This window comes from Copidosoma floridanum, unplaced genomic scaffold (assembly GCF_036245765.1).
Source record: "Copidosoma floridanum isolate Cflo_tuat_1 unplaced genomic scaffold, Cflo_Japanese_pri ptg000013l, whole genome shotgun sequence".
Taxonomy (NCBI): domain Eukaryota; kingdom Metazoa; phylum Arthropoda; class Insecta; order Hymenoptera; family Encyrtidae; genus Copidosoma; species Copidosoma floridanum.
Window position 1 is genome coordinate 26,731,529 of NW_028321890.1, and position 17,991 is coordinate 26,749,519.

At 44.3% G+C, this 17,991-nt stretch overlaps 1 protein-coding gene across 1 annotated transcript in view; it reads left to right on the plus strand.

Annotated features, from left to right (window-relative positions):
- The window catches only part of LOC149374976 (uncharacterized), a 35,008-nt gene extending 17,622 nt beyond the window's left edge, over positions 1–17,386 (plus strand). The window contains exon 3 of the mRNA XM_089590769.1: positions 17,035–17,386. Within this exon, the coding sequence (XP_089446895.1) occupies positions 17,035–17,248 (214 nt within the window). The 3' untranslated portion in view covers positions 17,249–17,386. The remainder of the gene's footprint in view (positions 1–17,034) is intronic.
- Positions 17,387–17,991: the final 605 nt, after the last annotated feature.

Sequence of the window (17,991 nt, forward strand, 5' to 3'; positions counted from 1 at the left end):
GGTTTTTACGTATTCCAAAGATGCCGTGGACGTAGTTAAAAATTCATATTCTCTCTGCGTGCTGGTACACACTAATTTTACTTCTCTGAAACATATATATGTACGTTTTAATCATGTGAGTACCTGTATGTGTATATGTCAGGTGTACAGCACAAGCTGCGAATGAGGATGGGTGTATTTTTTTTGTCATTTGGTTATGAAAGATTCGGGGAAAAACGAGAATCTCGTTTGTACGACTTGGATCTAAAAGAAGCGCGTGTGGAGATTAAATTTGATGGAAAAAAAAAAGAAAAAAATAATAATAAAAGACTGGAGAAGCCGACCTAATTACAAAACTGAGCCTCACCGGTCGAATACAAATTGGCTTGATTAAATTTCTCGAGGAATTTCGTTATACTTGTGTAAGCCGCATTATAACAAGAGCCCATATGAATGTACGTATACACATTGGCGTGTTTTATTTTTAATTTTCACCGCCCCCAACGTCACCGATGTACACAACATTGTTCGCTGGTTCGGTAAGTACAGTTTCACAAAAAAAAAAAAAAAAAATTGCCCCTCTATCTTTCCGTGGGTATTATACTTTTCGACAATTATCCGAGATTCGCCGGAGAAAATAGGCTCCCTTTCGCAAAACGTCCCAGAGATATGGTCACGGGCGAATGATTTGAGCTTGATTTTCAGCAGCGATAAATCATCCACCGGAGGCCGACTAACGCACCGCACGTCGACGTATAGGAAAACGCCGGGCGAACCATACAGTTTACCCACATCACGAACGAGAAAGAAAAAGGGGAATCGAATGGCAACAACGACTCCTCTCTCCCTCTGTGTCCCTCGCGTCCTTTCGTTACGCGTAGCGGGCTTTCATGCGTACAAGCCGCCGTGGCGAGATATTTATTGCCGATACATCGAGGAGACGCCGATTACAGCGTCGATGGAGCGGCCGAGTTGGCCATTGTGGAAAATCGCGAGGCGTTTTCACGCTACGCGCTCGTACACTACGTCTTTCCGGGCGAGGACGACGGGGGTTGCTCGCTCTCCACCTTTTCATTATTGTTTCCCTTTCCCCCCTCCCCTCCCCTGGACTTTTCAATGAGCGCTACTACGCGTACGCTCTCCCACTCCCCCTTGCGTCCTGGCGCCGCGCAAATTTGAATTATGGCCTCTCCGCGCAACGAGTGCATAAATCTCTGGAGGTTTGTGTATATACGTGCACGAGTTTTGGTGGCTCACACACGCTCGAGGGGAAGATCTTTTTGTCTCTCTTCCTCTCTCTCTCTTTAGGTGGCAATTTTTTTTTTTTTTTTTTTTTTTTCTTTATTTCCAAAGACATAAATAGAGAGGCGATTCCATTGTTACCCTCGCAGCGCCGTTCGACGTTCACTGTCAATCAATAGTACACGTACAGAAAATGTATATTGAGCTGAGCAGGATGGTTGGTGTTATTTATCGAGCGTGAGTCAATTAATTTTATTGATCCCTCGGATGATACACACGTTGCCGCAGTCGAAGCGAGCTGTTGTGGGCATGGGTGCCTAATACGTCCTATTTTACTTTCGCTATCGATTAGTTCATTGTATTCTGGGAACGGCTTTGGTGTTGGCTTCGGGGAACAAAATTACATTCAAATGAATTATTCTATTGGCAATAAAAAAAAAAAAAAAAATCATGTCTATCTACATGAAGGGTGAGATTTTTGCTTATTTTACTCGTATGGCACGATAGAGATTTATGGTATGCACCGTTCACCCATCCTGACAATTGTTATCAATCGATCGAATGCGCGTGAGAGCAATTTTACAAAAAAAAATTATTAAGGTTTCTATACGTCTTTGTAACAAGGGCTGGTATGAAAAATATATAAAACAAATGATACAACGAGAAGTTTTACTGAGACTTGTTGAGTAAAAAAAATTGAGGATAAAAGTTATATGTCCCAAACCGTCAACACGTATAATTTTTTCACTCTAAAAGTCTCCTTTTAAATCTCTTCTGTCACTTTATTTTACACATCATCTTTTTGTTTTTTTTCCAAACCGTACAGAATTGATGGTTTTTGCGTTCACAGATACGCTAAAATTATTCAAAACCAAAATCTCCACGTACCACTATACGACTCACCCGTTGGGCCCCGTTCGTACCATCACCTCTCTAATGAACGCGCATTTAATTATAAAATAAATGAGCCCCCGTTAACCATTGCCGCGGCACAGTAATCCTTTCATCGTTATCATAGATCGAAGCGAAGAGGCGCGCGTCGCGCGCATTTCACAGCCGGTCGAATTTCGCGCCCAGCCAAATCGCCTCGGCTCGAAATAGCGTTTATATAACACACGCGGCCACAACTTCCCTCTTTCTCTCGTCACTTCTTCCCTCCCCCCCTCTCTCACTCGTTTTATCGCAGCTCCCTGATTTAATTAGGCACGGATAAAAGGACTCGGAAGGAGGAGGATGCCTCTTTCTCCCCGGGCGTCTAGCCCGACCGGGAAACTTTCGATGTTGGGGCTCTCCGCTCCTATCTACCCCCGATTACCCGAGACTTAGTTTCCCGGAGATACCACCATCCCCCGCGCGTTAACGCCCGCAGGGGTTGTTCCTCGACCGCCGGTATGTATATATATATACTTCTCTTTGTTCCCGTCGATCGGAAACACACGTATACATTGCCGCGAACCTTGGCGCAACCCTCCCACGCGTTGCTCTATACGCTCCTTTTCTCGGGAGAGAAAAACTCGCGCGCTGATTCACGCTCTCCCGCACTCATGTATAATGCATGTGAGCGTATATTTTTACGTGTGTATGAGAGGAGATGCCGGGGAACGCGTGGACGTGTTTGTATTTATATATCAATCCGTGAGATGTATTTATGGCTTTGAATTGAAACGAGAGGCCGAACCGTTTGCGCTTCGAGAAGTATTTTTCACGTAGTTTTGATTTCGTTCTCAATTTCATGCACCCACTCTTAGAAGATTTACATTTATTTTGACGAATATTACAAGAGAACCTTTTTTTTTTTTTTTTTTTTTCTCTTTTTGCCCGTAAAAGTAATGGCACGTTGATTCGTCCAATGTCGGTGCATCCCCCATTGGTATCGCAACGAACGGAGAACCGTATAATAAGTTCATCTGTTAATTTTAATCGATGCCAAAACAGTATACAAGTGACGAATATCGAGATAACGGGGAGGCATGAAAAGTAATAATAATTTCACGGAACAACGGGCCATATTATAATCAAGACTCGCCTCCACTGCATGCCATATGTATACGTACATACATATAGAAGAGGGACACACGCGAAGAGCAAAGCAAAAGCAAAGGAGCCAGGGGGAGGGGAGCCCAAGTCATCCCCCCTTACTCGCACGACAGCGAGTCAGAGCTAGGCGTCGCGACGCCTTCTCTCCCCCCCCCCCCAAGTTCACGGTGACAGAAAAGCCTTGCAGCGGTAGCTGTGCCGGTTCTCCGGCTGCCTTTGTGCTCTTGTCAAGCTGTCAAAGTTACCCCACCCAGCGAGGCCGAGCCCGGATCCAATACCCCGGCGCGCACTTCGCCCTTCTCCCATCTCCTCCACCGCCTTCTCTCCTCAGAAATCCATGCCACAGTCCTTCTCTCTTTCTCTCTTCGCTTCCTCTTGCCGGGGACGTGCCAAGAGGGGATGAAGCCCTCAGGAGTAGCACAGGCTTTCTCCGTTGAATGTATGTATCTGTGTAGGTGCGTGGATCCACATATATATATATATGCATCTATACGGGTACACGTATAGGATAGAAGAGAAGGAAAAAAGGCCGAGGAGAAAAAAAAAGAGAGATCCAGCGGGCGGAGAAAGATGGAGTGAGAAATGGAAGTGAGAGAGAAAGAGAGCCGGCATCAAGGCAGAGTATGGAATCTCTCTCTCTCTCTGCGCGGCTGTACAGTATTAGGGGGAGCTTAAACGGCAGCTGCCGCAGCGTTATTTCTTGTTTTTTTTTTTTTTTTTCATTTTATTTTTTCATTTTCAGCTCTCCTCTCTCTTTTTTTGCCCTCTCCTTCCTTCGTATGCCGTTCGCGTCATCATGCGGGCACTGAGTTAAGGAGCAGAATCGCGAACCCTACACGCAGAAGGGAGCGTGTTATTATGAATTTCTGTAGGCACACACAAAAGAAAGAGGAGTAGGTATATTACCCTCTTGGCTCACTTGTAGCAGGACGAATCTAGACTCGCTTTTCTCGAGCTAACGAAGCTAATCGCTCGATATGCGCGCGTGAACTCTCTCGAAGAAAGAACTGGTAGGGGAGTTTTATTTATGGCCGAAGGAGAGCATCGGTGGAGTGAAAGAAAAGGGTGGCGAAGGTGGAATGACTTGAATTTGCACGCGACGCGATTAGGACTTGTGTTTATATGCGCCCATTGTGCCCCGGGTCGTGTGTGTGTGTGTGTGTGTGTGTATTTGGCCTTTGTCAGCGGATCGACGGTGCCTTTTTGCTCTCTAATTTGTAGTGCGAGGATAAGTTACATAGATTATATTTGTCGAGGAGATCCCTGCCTGTTTAGATACTGTACTACTTGTGCTGCACAATCTGTAGATGCTTGTGTCGAATGAGTTATTTCATTCTTTAATTTCAAGTGTCTGAGTAAAAAAAAAATTTTTTTTGTTAAGTGATTTTTAATTCAAGCATTTACTTGATCAACTTTTATAATTAGTATTTATTTGTCGTATACTTGACACATGCATATGATGACTATGACTGCAGCCGGTCTCTTTGCCAAAAAAATGTATGGGTATAGCAGAGACAAAGACCTTTTCATGACGTTTTTGAAAAAAATTTTTTTTAGTCATCTGCTTCGCTCGTCGAAGCGTCCTGCCGTCGGAAGGTGAAATGAAAGAAAGGAGCAACTGCCGAACCAAAACGCACCGACAGCACAAAAGACGCGTCGTATCACATGCTCTACTTTCAAGAGACAGTGGCACGCGGGCCAGCGCTAAAGGTTTAATTAGCGTATACGCACCGTACTCGGCCGAGGCAACAATTTTAATTCGCCCCGATGCCGGTTTCCTTGGTACTCTCGAGGTGTGTCCAACGACAGCGGCAACGTATACACATACTCTTCGCGTGTCTCATCGTTCCCGGCGGGGCATAAATTTTCCGGCTCGACACTTTTGTTATATTCACGCGCTGCCGAATTTTCGGGGATAATGGGAGGGCCAATGATGAGCTGCGCGTGTGGCTGCCCTCACTACCTCCTTGTATGTATATATCAAGAGCAATTTATAAATATACGTGCTATACACCCTGGCAGTCAAATTTAATTAAATGTCCGACACGTACACCTCGAAAGTCTCTGTGGACTTTTTTTCAAACTGTTGTTAGCATAGCACACACTTGAAGTTTTTTTTTTTTTTTTTTATAATTCTCTTGTATGTAATTAGAATTATTCCGGAATAAATCGTCTCCCAAATTAAATTCCAGATCATGACGAAAAAAAAAAAAATAGGACTAAAACACTTCTCGGTCTACACGTGATGGGGGTATTGGTACGTGTATGTGCCTCGCACGTCTGGCATCCGAGGGACATACGGCGAGCGAACTCTCTCGTCGGAGAGAGAAAAAAAAAAAAAAAAAAAGATCGGAGGAACGCAAGCTGGAAACGCTGACGATGAAGATGGAGCGAGAACAAAGACGGCTCGTGCGATGGAGGAGAAAGAAAAAGAAAGGCAGCGAACGAGAGAAGAAGGGACGGACGAGGGAAAAGAGAAAAAAAAAAAAGTTAGATAAGCCGCGGGGAACGGGGGGGATGGCAAATCGATAATCGAACCTGCGGGAGGGAAAAAGTAGGCTAAACAAAATCGCGGGACGATTGCACGGCTCAAAGTTCATTTCGACTTTGGATTCAGTTTTTTTTAGTTGCATCGTTGGGTCGTCCGAGCATTTAGGAGGGAAACAATACAAGAACTATAGAGTAAAAATTTCCGAAAGGATGGAAAATAAAGAAAAACCTCAACAGCTTCGACACAGCGGAACAGCGAAAGGATCTCAAAGGGAATAGATAGTGGTATGGGTGTACAGGGGGGAGAGAAGGTGCGCGCCGGAGAGACAGAGGCTGATTTACGGGACAGCGTCAAAACTTTGTACTCTCTCGGCCGCGCCACCATCGCGTCGCAAGCCAAAATAGAGGTCTCCCTCTCTCCTACGTAATTTTAGGGAGGCTGTCGACTGTGAATCGGGAACTCTTCTTCTTTCGGGCTCCAAAAAGATTTGGAATATAATTAAGCCCTCCGCTGCTGTATCCGAGGGGGTAAAAAATTCGGACTGCTCGGCTTGATTCTCGAGGCTGTTGTTTTCGCTGATGAAAGTTGCCACTTTTCTTCCACGGATAAGTTTATCTGGCGAAAATATTGATTTTTCATGAGAATTTTTATCAGAAACAGCACGACCTACTGATTGTTCGCAAACAACACTACGTATATATTGTATAGTAAAATATAATTTCTCACGTTATTTACACAATGTACAGACATTTCGTGTATACATATATATAGGTAATCTTAAGACTCGGCGATGGACACTTTCGTAAACCGTGTGTGTTAAAACAGCTTGTTTGCACAGTTGTACAATCCTCCCGGTAATTTATAGCTGGTAGCTTGAGAATTTCTAATTAACTTCAGCACCGTGCACGCTGAAACGAAAACCATCCCTGCAGAAAAAAAAAATCTGGCTCCCGATCATTTTCTCCTACCATTCGTACTCCCAAAAATGCTCAAATACACCGTCATTGTCGCCACGTTGTAAAATTATCTGGTAATAATCAGCGCTGGTAGAGAACTGAGGGGAAAAAAAGCAAATTAACAAGGTGCGAATGGCGTTAAGGTGTCACGCATAAAATGGAAAAAAAAAAACGAAAGAAAAATTATGAAAATACCCGACCTTGCACCGAGTCCAACGACACGCGAGTCCCATGGCGTACTCCTCTGAACTATGAATTATCCGCGCATCCTTTCCCTCTCCCCATAAGGGCGCGCGTCCCTCTGGAAAATAAGTGGCGTGCAGCATGAATCCTAATTACACTCTGCTCTCTGACTCCGTTGTATTTATATACGCGTATTATGGGCAAGATAAACACACGTGCGCGCCTACGTCTAATGCGATTCGAGAGTGGTATGGTCATGGCCTGTTGAGTCGCAAAACTCCAGCAGCTACGTATATACATACATGTTTTAGGCACAGTACCGGGGAGACCTATTAATATTGATGACGGTAGCAGCCGAGTGTGCATAAGTACATGGAATCAGGGCGCCATATAGATAAGAAAGCGCGTGTACGCAAACCCAAGCCTTTTTTAAATCGTTAATTGCGGCTCATTAACATCTTACAGAAATGTAATTTTTTTTCCTCCCCCCCTCCCTACGTATCTGGCCGGGGCAAAATGGATACTCGAAATTTTTGTCCGACGCCCGCTTGGTTTTTTTTTTTTTTTTTTTTTTTACATATAAATATACCAAGAGAGAAGAGGTGTTGCGCGGCTCTATATCCCACTCCGCGGTTGTATATTACGAATCTGCAAGTAAATTGAGGATGCTCGCGAAGCAGCTGGCTTATATATATGTAGTATAGCGATTAAAATCTCGCCCGTTTGATTTATAACCCCGCGAAATAATGTTTAAGCAATGAAGTCGTTCGAGATACCGATCCCTGCTCGCTATACGCGCTTTTTGACACATCCCGCGTATAATGATATGACGACCAACGCCTCGACCGCTTCATTATATGATAATTTAAATTGCTCCGCGATTAAGGAGAACAAAAGTGAAGAGACTCTCGTATCGTTTGCCCCGATTGATATTCATCGCTTACACAGAACTCAAAAACTCATGAAAGTTTCTCAACTCCTTACCACCACCACATCTTCGAGGAAACACCAATTGTTTAAATACCTTCACACGCGCACGCCATGAGTTGAAGAGAAAAAGAGAGGACGCATTATTATGCAAATTCGGTGATCGCTTGGAACAATCTGGGAATGGCCAGTCGACCCCTCTTGCTTTATTTTTCTTTTCTCTCAAAAATATAGGTGAGAAGTCGAGAGCCGGGAGATTAATGGCAGCAGCTCCCCTAGCCTCCTTGGAAAAGATATCGCAGTTGGCGGAGCTTTCGGGCCGTGTCATTTCTCCTCTGACGAGTTCTGTATACCCACTCTGTGTGTAAATGTACAAATAAAACACGGACACTCGCGTGACCCCCATGATTCAACCCCCCCCCTGCATACTCTTTTGGCACCCGTAGTGGTCTTTAAAGTTCCTCTTCTCCTGCCACACACACTCTCTTACGTCCGTACAGTGTCTTGCGAGAGGGCGATAAATTTCGTCTGGCTTTGCACGGCCACTTCGTTGTCGGTTACCCGTCGCTCGGACGCGGAGCGCAACGAAACTCCCGTCCCGGGGCTCACTTTGCCCCCTTGGCTCGGGACACCCTTTTTCCAGTCCCGGGAAAACAAGTCAACTTTCGCTAATTCCTTTCCGAAGAGCTCCTTCTTCTTTTTTCCCCACTCCGGGAGGAAAGGAAAAACACTCGGCCAAGGGAAGCTTGCAAGCGCTCGTTATCACGCGTTTATTTTACTTATACCACATGAGCGTGATAGCGTCATCGATAACGTAGCAAGGCGCAAACGTTGATAAACCTTGAGATCGAGACCCGTAACTTTTTACAATAGGGCTTAACCTCGTTCTCAATAACAGCAAACGCTGCTTCACCTAATGGCGCTAAGGGAAAAGTGTACAATAGATACCACAGTATATCCATGGCTCAGTTCCTGAATTTTTGTATTTTTTATTTTTTTTATACTTAATACTTCATCCGACGTGCAACTCGATTCCTCGCTACCTATGACAGTTTGCAACAGTCCGAACAAACATTTCATCTCGCATTTTCACCATCTTTCTTTCGCCATCCCTCACTATGTGCAGGGCGAAAGAGGGTAAGGAAAGAGAAGTTGGGACACGGACGCTCGGGGCAGGAAACTCGAGCAGCTCGCGGGGTTTTCCTCGGAGACGACGACGGGAAGAGGAGAAGGACTTTGCGACGGGGAAAAGGGAACAACACGAGCGTCGACGCCGTGAAACTTTTGCCGAGAGGGAGAGCTCGAAAAAAGACTTTCCGGTGAAATCTGTCGGGGAGCCCGAGCGTCGTATCGCCCCGGAGAAATTCGGCTGGCCTACACACTCTCGCGACGTATTGTAACGCAACACATAGCCACGAAACAACGGAGAGGTATACACACAGAGAAAGCGACCGACGGCTGCAGCAGAGAGAAAAAAAAAAAAAAAAAAGAGAGCTTTCCGAAAAAAATGTGAAAGCCGAGGATGAGCAAGGCTACGCAACAGATCACAGGGAAAACAGGGAGTGTGTATATATAACTGCACTCGACCGAGGGTCGCTCTGATGCGGCAGGTCCGCGCGAAAGGTGTCGGGCCCCCGCTGCGCCAAAGTCACGTAAAATTCGAGCACCGGCAAAGGAAAGGAAAGTTTCCCCCCAAGATCGAAGCCGAGATATATACGTATATAGTACACTGCACCAAGCCAGCTAGCTTTAGACCCTGTTTCGGGGTCATCTTTCTTATCTAATATTCCATAATGCCCTTTCGGCATTTGCATTCTTCGGACTGCCCTGAATACCATGGCTTTGTGCACTCGATAAACTGGCCGAGAGTTTTCCGAGAAGGGGAAGAAACAAAAAAGAAGAAAGAAATATTGTGATTTATGTGACGTTTTTTTGGGTAAGGAATAACGCTACCGTTATTACTCTGCTGCGGGATTACTTATTAATTACGAATCAATCGATGGCCGCGCTTTCTCGAGAAAAAAAAGAAAAAAAAAAAAAAATGGGGACCCCGATTTTCGGGATTTTCGAAAAGGAGGCACATGTCGTGTACGCTTTCGGCCGAGCGCTCGAATTACAACTTACGAGCCACGATTCCCGGCTGCCTCTTGGCTTGTTATTAAAAAGAAAAGCACCGGACCCTCGCCGCATGACGGCTTAAACGCTCGAATTATCGAATATTACACCGATGCCCTCGATACGCGTCGAACGCGGAGACAGCAGCGAACGAGGAAAGGAAAGGAAAAAAAAAAATTATGAGCGAACAAGAAGGCGGAGGTGGACGGCGCGTACTTACGTACCGGAGTAAGAAATCCAATAGAGAAAAGGAAGAAGAGAAAAGAAAAAAGGTAACGAGCAACAAATCCGTATACGTGCCGTATGTGTATATACAATTAAGCATCGCTTCTCGATATACATCCTGGCAGCTGAGGCTGGAGAGCCGTAACAGCAGCCCCAGAGGCAGTACACGAGTACATGGGTATATACTACAGAGAGGGAGGGAAGGAGGGTTTGCGCTTGAGCGGCAGCGGCTGCTCGCTCTCCTGCCATTTCGCAACGTTACAACATTGTACCGGTCAGCTCTCTTGACGAGCCTCCTTCCCCGGCTCTCGATCGCGATATGGAAATACGCCAGCCAGACCTTTTGCATCTACCGGCTCTCTTTCATATACGTATAAGTACATAGCCGGTACGTCACGTACAAGGGAGCCGTGTTCGTGTACGCGCGCAGACTCGTACAATGTTATTACGGCATTTATACGTATTACTCCACGTGGAATTGCAAAAGGATTGCATTTCTGCGATCGAGCGACGATGGGACGTTGCACTCGGATGTCATTTCGCGAGAGTGTGGTGTTTTATGCCCCCCCGCCCATTCCTCCCTTTTTTTGGGCCTTCCGAAATCGCACGCGTGTACAAGTGGGTGCGTTTATTTCGTCCTTTGGTTTTTTGTTTTCGGCAGCACTAGTATTGTTTTTTATTTATTTCGAGCTGCTATTACAAAATTTTTTTTCCCCTTTTTGGGTCCGACGGAACTCACGCTTGGCTCGACGGAGGGACTGAGTTTTGGCATTGACTTAAACCTCGTTGCTCGCATGGGGTAGCTTATTTATCTTATGTTTAGCGTTTGCTCAGGGCGGTCGTGCAACATTTTTACCGCCAGTACCAATATTTAGGTGACTAGTTCAAGGTGTTGAGAGTAATTTCGTACTGTTTGTTTGAAGCTAACATTGACTTAATCGTGAAGGGAAAAAAGGTTCGTGTAATTTGTTCCTAATTATAAATGAAATAATTTGAAAAACTTCAACTTAAATTCAAACGAAATTTTATGAGATTTTTTTTCGAGTTAAAATCAATTTTCCAATCGACGGTATTGTCCACGATTCTTCCAAAGCTTCTGCCTCGCTCAGCTGATATTTAAATTGGGAGGGAAAGAGCTAAATCATAGATATACAGATGGCCTGGATAACATTAAAGATGCAAGCGTCGAGCGCGCCAGAGGGAAAGTATATACATAAGCCACATACAAAGCGTATGGATGTATATATATGTGTGTTTGTATACGGTAACGCAGAGCTTCTTCTCTCCCTAATATACATACGCACCCTTGCCTAAACAGGTTTTCATATACGGACGAATCCGTGCTTCGATTATGCTAATGACTTGCACGCACGTGTACACATTTTTGATGAGTGCGTGTATGAGTACGCGTTTCTGCTCTTATGTGATGTTCAGAATTGGTGTATATACCGTTCGCTTTCGTTTATCTTGAAGATATACCAAAGACTTGCTTTTTTATTCTATGTGCTAAATGAATGTAGTTGACGTAATTTGGAAATAAAAAAAAAAATAATAAAATAAATAATTGTTGAACTTGCGAAAACGTATAGATATCGAATACTTTGTACATTTTATGAATAACCTGCACAGCTTGGCTTATATAAAGCCCATGCATCTAATGGCAATTTTTCGAATCAAAATGGATCTCTGCTCTTTGAAGAATTAAAAAAAAAAAAAAATTAGTTTATCGTGCTTGAAAACGTACGAAAATAAAGGGCCCTGTAACTTTTACGCAATCTACACAAGTATCTGTAAATTTTCTAGTCGTCGAGAATAACAATAAGCTCTTTATGAATCCGTCGAAAGTAATTTACACAGAGTCGAGCCGGAGAAAATAGAGCCGTAACTTTTTCCACGATTTGTCTCGGCATGTGTTTTCCAAACGCCAAAATTTTCAGGCCCGTTAGAGGAAAAAGGTATAGTTAACTGCTCATCTTTCCAACACGTGCTAAAAAAGCGGGTTCCATAACGGAAGTGTAAGGCCCTTGGAGAAAAAAAAAAAAAAAAAAACCAAAGCAGACCTTTAAAAGTGCACACGTGGACGAACCGCCTCTGTCCCCCCAAGGCCGCGTCGTGCGTGCAGGATAAGGAATTCCCATGACGACGACCCAACGCCGAGGATAAAAAGCGAGAGAGGCCCCGCAGTCATATACGTGCATCTTCCTGTGCGCAGCTTCCTTTTTTCTCCGCAGCGCGTGCGCTTGGTTATCTTCGCCGACGCTTTCTTACGACACAACATACTCTCCCACAGTTTTTCTCCTCTCGTTCGCATTACCTACATGCGTGCCGGTGCTCGTATATATACACGGTCCCAGTCTGGGCTCGGTAGCTGCGACGTATTTACGAGCAGCGCGACACGCGCCCATATCCACGTATACATATATGCGGCCGCAGTCACTTTTACAGCTGTTAAATATCTTTATGATTAATAACGCTCGACTGTTTTGCGAGATTTACGGCGGCGTTAAAAAACGAGACCCACGGCGGGGGGGGCCCTCTTCGAGAGCGAAACGCGGCATTCTTCGCGCGTCCGAGGAAGATTAAATGGTTTTTAATTGTTCGCCTGCTTGTCTCTCTCTCTCTCACTCGCCGGCCGGTTTGTTAACCTCGTTATGATGTTTTATTATACCACGAGCGTTTAATGAATGCATTGCTCTCTCGCCTGGATTTTCCCGAGAGCGAGCTTTGCGCACATATTATATCGTATGCTCGCGTGCATATATTTTGTGTGATGTTATAGCACTCGGTACCTACTACTTTGTTGTTTACTCAGCAGATGTAATATTAATTAACTTTTCACTTGCTGTGATTTACCCTCTTTCTATTTTTCCTTCTTTGTACGAGCTTTTTTTCCCATTTGTTTGTCCCAATAAAGGATACGCCGATCTATATCATCATTCTTTGGTCACATTGTATTTTTTGTTTTGTGTTAACATTAATGCACACAATACTCGAACAGCCTTAGTTACTTATTTTTATCCATACGTACATTTAAATTAAATCCTGTCTTGATCAAATGACTGTTTATTATACTTAATTTATGATATTATAAACAATTTTATACAAATAAATATTTTGAACAAAAACAATTCATTTGACTAAAACTATTAATGGTGCAATCATAGTCTCGTTACGACTCCAAGTGCAAACATTATCGAGAATATGACATAAAAGAATGTAGACAGACCCCGTGACATGGACAGTATAGCGTGCCGAGGCCATTCTAATGAGTAGAGGCCATCATCGTCGCGCCGCCGTTCGTGACGTCACCCGCAGCTACGAGTTATGGCGTCACGTGACTCCACCCTCTTTTCAATCACCTTAGGAGCCGAACCCACCCAGCTGTCAAGCTACGCTCCACCCAATTTTTCCCCCCTCGTCTAGGCACGCGCACGCACACATGTTATATGTATAGGGACGATTAGCGTCAGAGGGGCCCAGTCGATATCGCTCCCGCCATCTGACGAGCGCACGCCGAAGCCTCTCGATCCTTCAACTTGACTTCTTCTTCTCCTTCGTCTTCGTGCAGGGTTTGTTGTTTCTCCTGTCGATGCCGCCACTTGACGTCCCTGTGCTCCCTGGGCCCTCCACCCGCACGCACAACGGCTGTCCCCTTTTTTGTCTGCATTTTGATCGAGAGTTTACCTTTTGGTGGCTTGTTTTATACTTACTCTACATTAGGTAAACAATTTATAATTGAACCATTTTTACTTTGGATCTCATTGGGTGGGAAAGAAGGTGGGATTTTTGTTGATTACAATCGTTTCGAAAGCACAAAAAATTATTGATGCAACAGCGTTGAAATTATTTATGCACGTTAACAAAGCTCTAGCGTATCATTTCGAAATATGTAAGACAAGAAAGCTTAGAATAAAAATTCGAAGGTTGTCGTATGATATGTCAAAGAATGTTACATTTGTTTGGCGAAAAATTATTTATAAATACAAGTGCTCATAGATCATTAATTTTGTGTCGGTCGAAGTGTTATGTTAGTTTTTTAGAATTTTACACGAAACTATTCCTATCATAACTTTTGCGTACATGTATTACATCATTATAAACAGATTTTCTTGGTGTTCTCACTGCAAATGTGTAACATTGTTTAAAGTAAAGCTTGAATTCATAGTATCTTTTAGAGTTTAAGTCTGCCTCTCCATCAGTTACCCCACATAGACAGATGATCAATCATAATATAGTACGAGACTGTTGTCCCTGTGTTTCATGACGTACTGTATAATAGAAAGCTAAAGAAGTAGAACCTTATAATTTCTACAGTTGCATTGTATAAATTAGATTATTTTGGAGTCTTAATTATGACGAACAATCATACACACATATTTATTTACGAAAACCGAGAAAAATTATAACAGTGAAATACTTACTCTTTGTTGTGGAAGAAAAAACTTTGAATTTCGTTCACGTGCATACATATGTAACATTTTTCAAACAAACAAATTTTTTTACAAACAATTCTACAGAAAGATTAGATTTTTTTTTTTTTAAAATGCATTAATTGTAGAAGTTACAGAAGATGACAGGTATAAAAAAAAAAAAAAAATCAACTCTTGATTAATTAACCTAAACCAAACAAAACCTTCAACGAGTAACAATTATCGACAGCTCATTATTATTGTCCAATTAAACGAGCTCGCAGAGATATACTCTATAAGTCGCACTCTTATTTTATATACCCAAAATCCGGAAGATTCTTCCTCGAGTCAATGGGCCACATATACTCGTAATAAGGGCAAAGTTAGAGGAAGCATCGCCGGAGAATCGAGTTGAGACCCCAAGCCGGGAGAGGCGGTAAAATTTATTCGCGTACAGCAGCAGCCACGGCGTGGAATCGCTATCGGCGGCCATTCATCAATCCGTGGAATCAATACGCCGGAATTAATGAAAGCGCCGCCGCGCGAACACAGCGAGGCTACCGCCCGGAATGTTAATCGCGATATCGAGCGGACCCGCTTTCCCTCCCCCCCCGCACGCACACGCAAACTCCCAAGAGGTCCTTCCGCCACCGCTGAAGCCTCCCCCGCGAAAACGGCCCTTCCTCCTCCTCCTCTTGTTTCTCCGCGGTGCGGGCGCGTATACACCTACAAAGGACGAAGGGAGCTTGCACGCGTGCGAAAGCTCGCTTATCTGGCGCAACTGCTGCTGCTGACTCTTTCTCTCGTGCTTGTGCTCCCGTTGTGGGTGCACGACAATGGGAAAGGGTCGACGTGCACGGCGGGGTCGGGGGCATTCAATTTTCACGCTGGCTTATCGTCCTTTTCAATTCATCGGGTTCTTGCGGTAGCCATTTCACACATGTATACCTATGTATATATATGTATGTGTGTACGCCACGGGCTTTGCGCCGCCTGTCGATGTGCGTGCGTGTATCCCGTATGTGGGGCGCCCCGTTGTTTATGGGGTGTCTGAGGGCTCGCGACTTTATCGGAACGCAATGTATTTCGCCCGCGTGGGAGAGAAATCTCCTCGCCCACGCTACTTCTCCGTGTTTCCCGCTGATACCTTTGTTGTCTTTTTTTTTTTTCTCAATCATTCCATGTTCTTGATATTTTTTTTTTTTTTTTAATATATAAGTCTCAGTAGCGCAGGCCATTGTTCATATTTAGGAAATTTTTTTAATTTTTTTCAGCTCACTTAAATTCTTATCCTATACGAACTGACAGCGACCTACGATATCGGGAGAGTTTCGAGTCCTTCGGCGATAATGAGCCGAAAAAAGGATCCAGATAATACATGATGTGTATGTATATCAGCCGAAGGATGACTCTACAGTCGGTAGGGAAGGAAAAAGCTCGTTCTTTCGAGATCATCTTAAAGGTGACCTAAAAAGGATGTACCCGCGTCGATCGGTTGATTATGCCTTGCAAACCTGTTTTACATAAACTTACAACTTGACATTTGATACGTTTTATTTGTATCTACCACACGTGTACGTAATCACTTGAATGAATTTTCGTACGAATGAGATTGCAATAAAAATTAAAATCAAGTTGTACACTTTGTGACAAAAACAAAAGAGGAGAATCATCCGATAAACAATCATTGATCGGTAGTGGTACAATCTCTTTGTGTATTTAGAGCAACAATACACAAATTCTCGATACTCCTTGTCCTGGAAAATTATATGCGAGTGCACGCAACAACAGCAGTTCTCCCGCCAGAGTGCAGGCCTATATATACATATACAAGCACCCGTTAAATCTAGCGTAAAAAGCCAAGTCTGTCTTTTTGTCCCAAGCGCCGCTGCAGCGCGGCATCTCTTCGTCATTACCGGGTAGAAAAAAAAAAAAAAAAAAGCCCCAGTTCCATCAGCTAGTTTCCCTCTAATTTTTTACCGAGAGTAAATTTAACGATCCCTCAAAGGCCCGCCCCCACCGATACTCGCTCTCGCGATGCCGACTCTCCCGGGCTCTCGTCACCGCATGCTCCCGATGGCCGTTGGCGTGACGAGCCACCACGTGCGCGTCCCCACGTTGGGCAACGGCAACATCCTCGCGGTCCTCGTCGTCCGTCACTCGCGATCCCGTCTCTCGCGAGGGCAACACTCGTCGCTCCCCGAGAAAGCTCAACACGAGCCGACGCCGAGATAGATCGGCACGACGCGATATGCGTCCAATTAGAGGTGGCCGGGCCTCTCGCCGGCACTCGGATTAGCGCGGCTATAGAGCCCCACCGATGCATCCATAAAAGCTCTCCTCGAGCGCGCGCATCATGGACACCAGCGTACACGATTAAGCTTAATTAATGTCAGCGGAGTATGGTGTTTTGTAACGATTTCACGATTTGTTTATTTATTTTTTTGTTTTTTTGTTTTTTTGGTTGCAGGTGCGGCGTAGCGTCGTCAGCGAGCTGGACAGAGGCACATCACCGGCATCACAAGGCTCGTGGAGCAGCAACAGCAGCAGTGTCAAACGGTCGCGCTGAACGAGCTCTATTCGATTACTCCTCGATCCCATCGCAGCCCGGTTGCAACAACGGGACGAGCACCGACAGCCACAGCAGTAAATACGCCCAGGATCGCCACGACCCGGGACTCTGACTATACCCTCCGACGAGCCGCTCCTCCTCCACCTCCTCGTCCATAACTACAAGCATATTACACGAAAGCCATCATCGATACCCCATACCTGCTGTACATTCATACGTTTATATACCAAGACCTTCCTCACCCCCCCCCAACCCAATGATAGTCCGAGTGCTATCTAAAGTGTTGCACGAGTTATCCGAGTCTTTGTATGATTTTTCATTGTTTTCGTTGTTGCCCAGTGCGGTGAGAGGAATCATTGTAATATTGTAAGAGGAAGATTTCGTTCGAGAAGCCGAAAAGTTTTTTTGTTCAAATGAAGGAGCCCAGTGTGATATAAATATATATGTGTATAAAAAGAAGAAAAAAAAATTAATTGATCATTGTTGGGTGATCCGCCGCAACGCAGTGTGATAGGCATATACATATATAAATATCGAGTATAAATACATATGTATGTATATTTGAAACAAAAGAAAAAGAAGAAGGAGGAGCAAGCGAAGCACGTAAATTAGTTGATTTGAAAGAAACAGCCACAAGACGTGAAGTTTTAATAATATACGTAACACAGGTGTATCGTGTCGTGTCCATGAGATGAGAATAAAAATAATAATATTAATCTGAGTGGTGATAACGTTTGTAACAAAGAAAAAAAATTAAAAAAAATAAAAAAAGTTCGCAGAGTGTCCGAGAGTGTGTGAAAGCCCGCGCGTGGATAAAGTAATAATAATAAATAATAGTTGTAATGATAATAATAA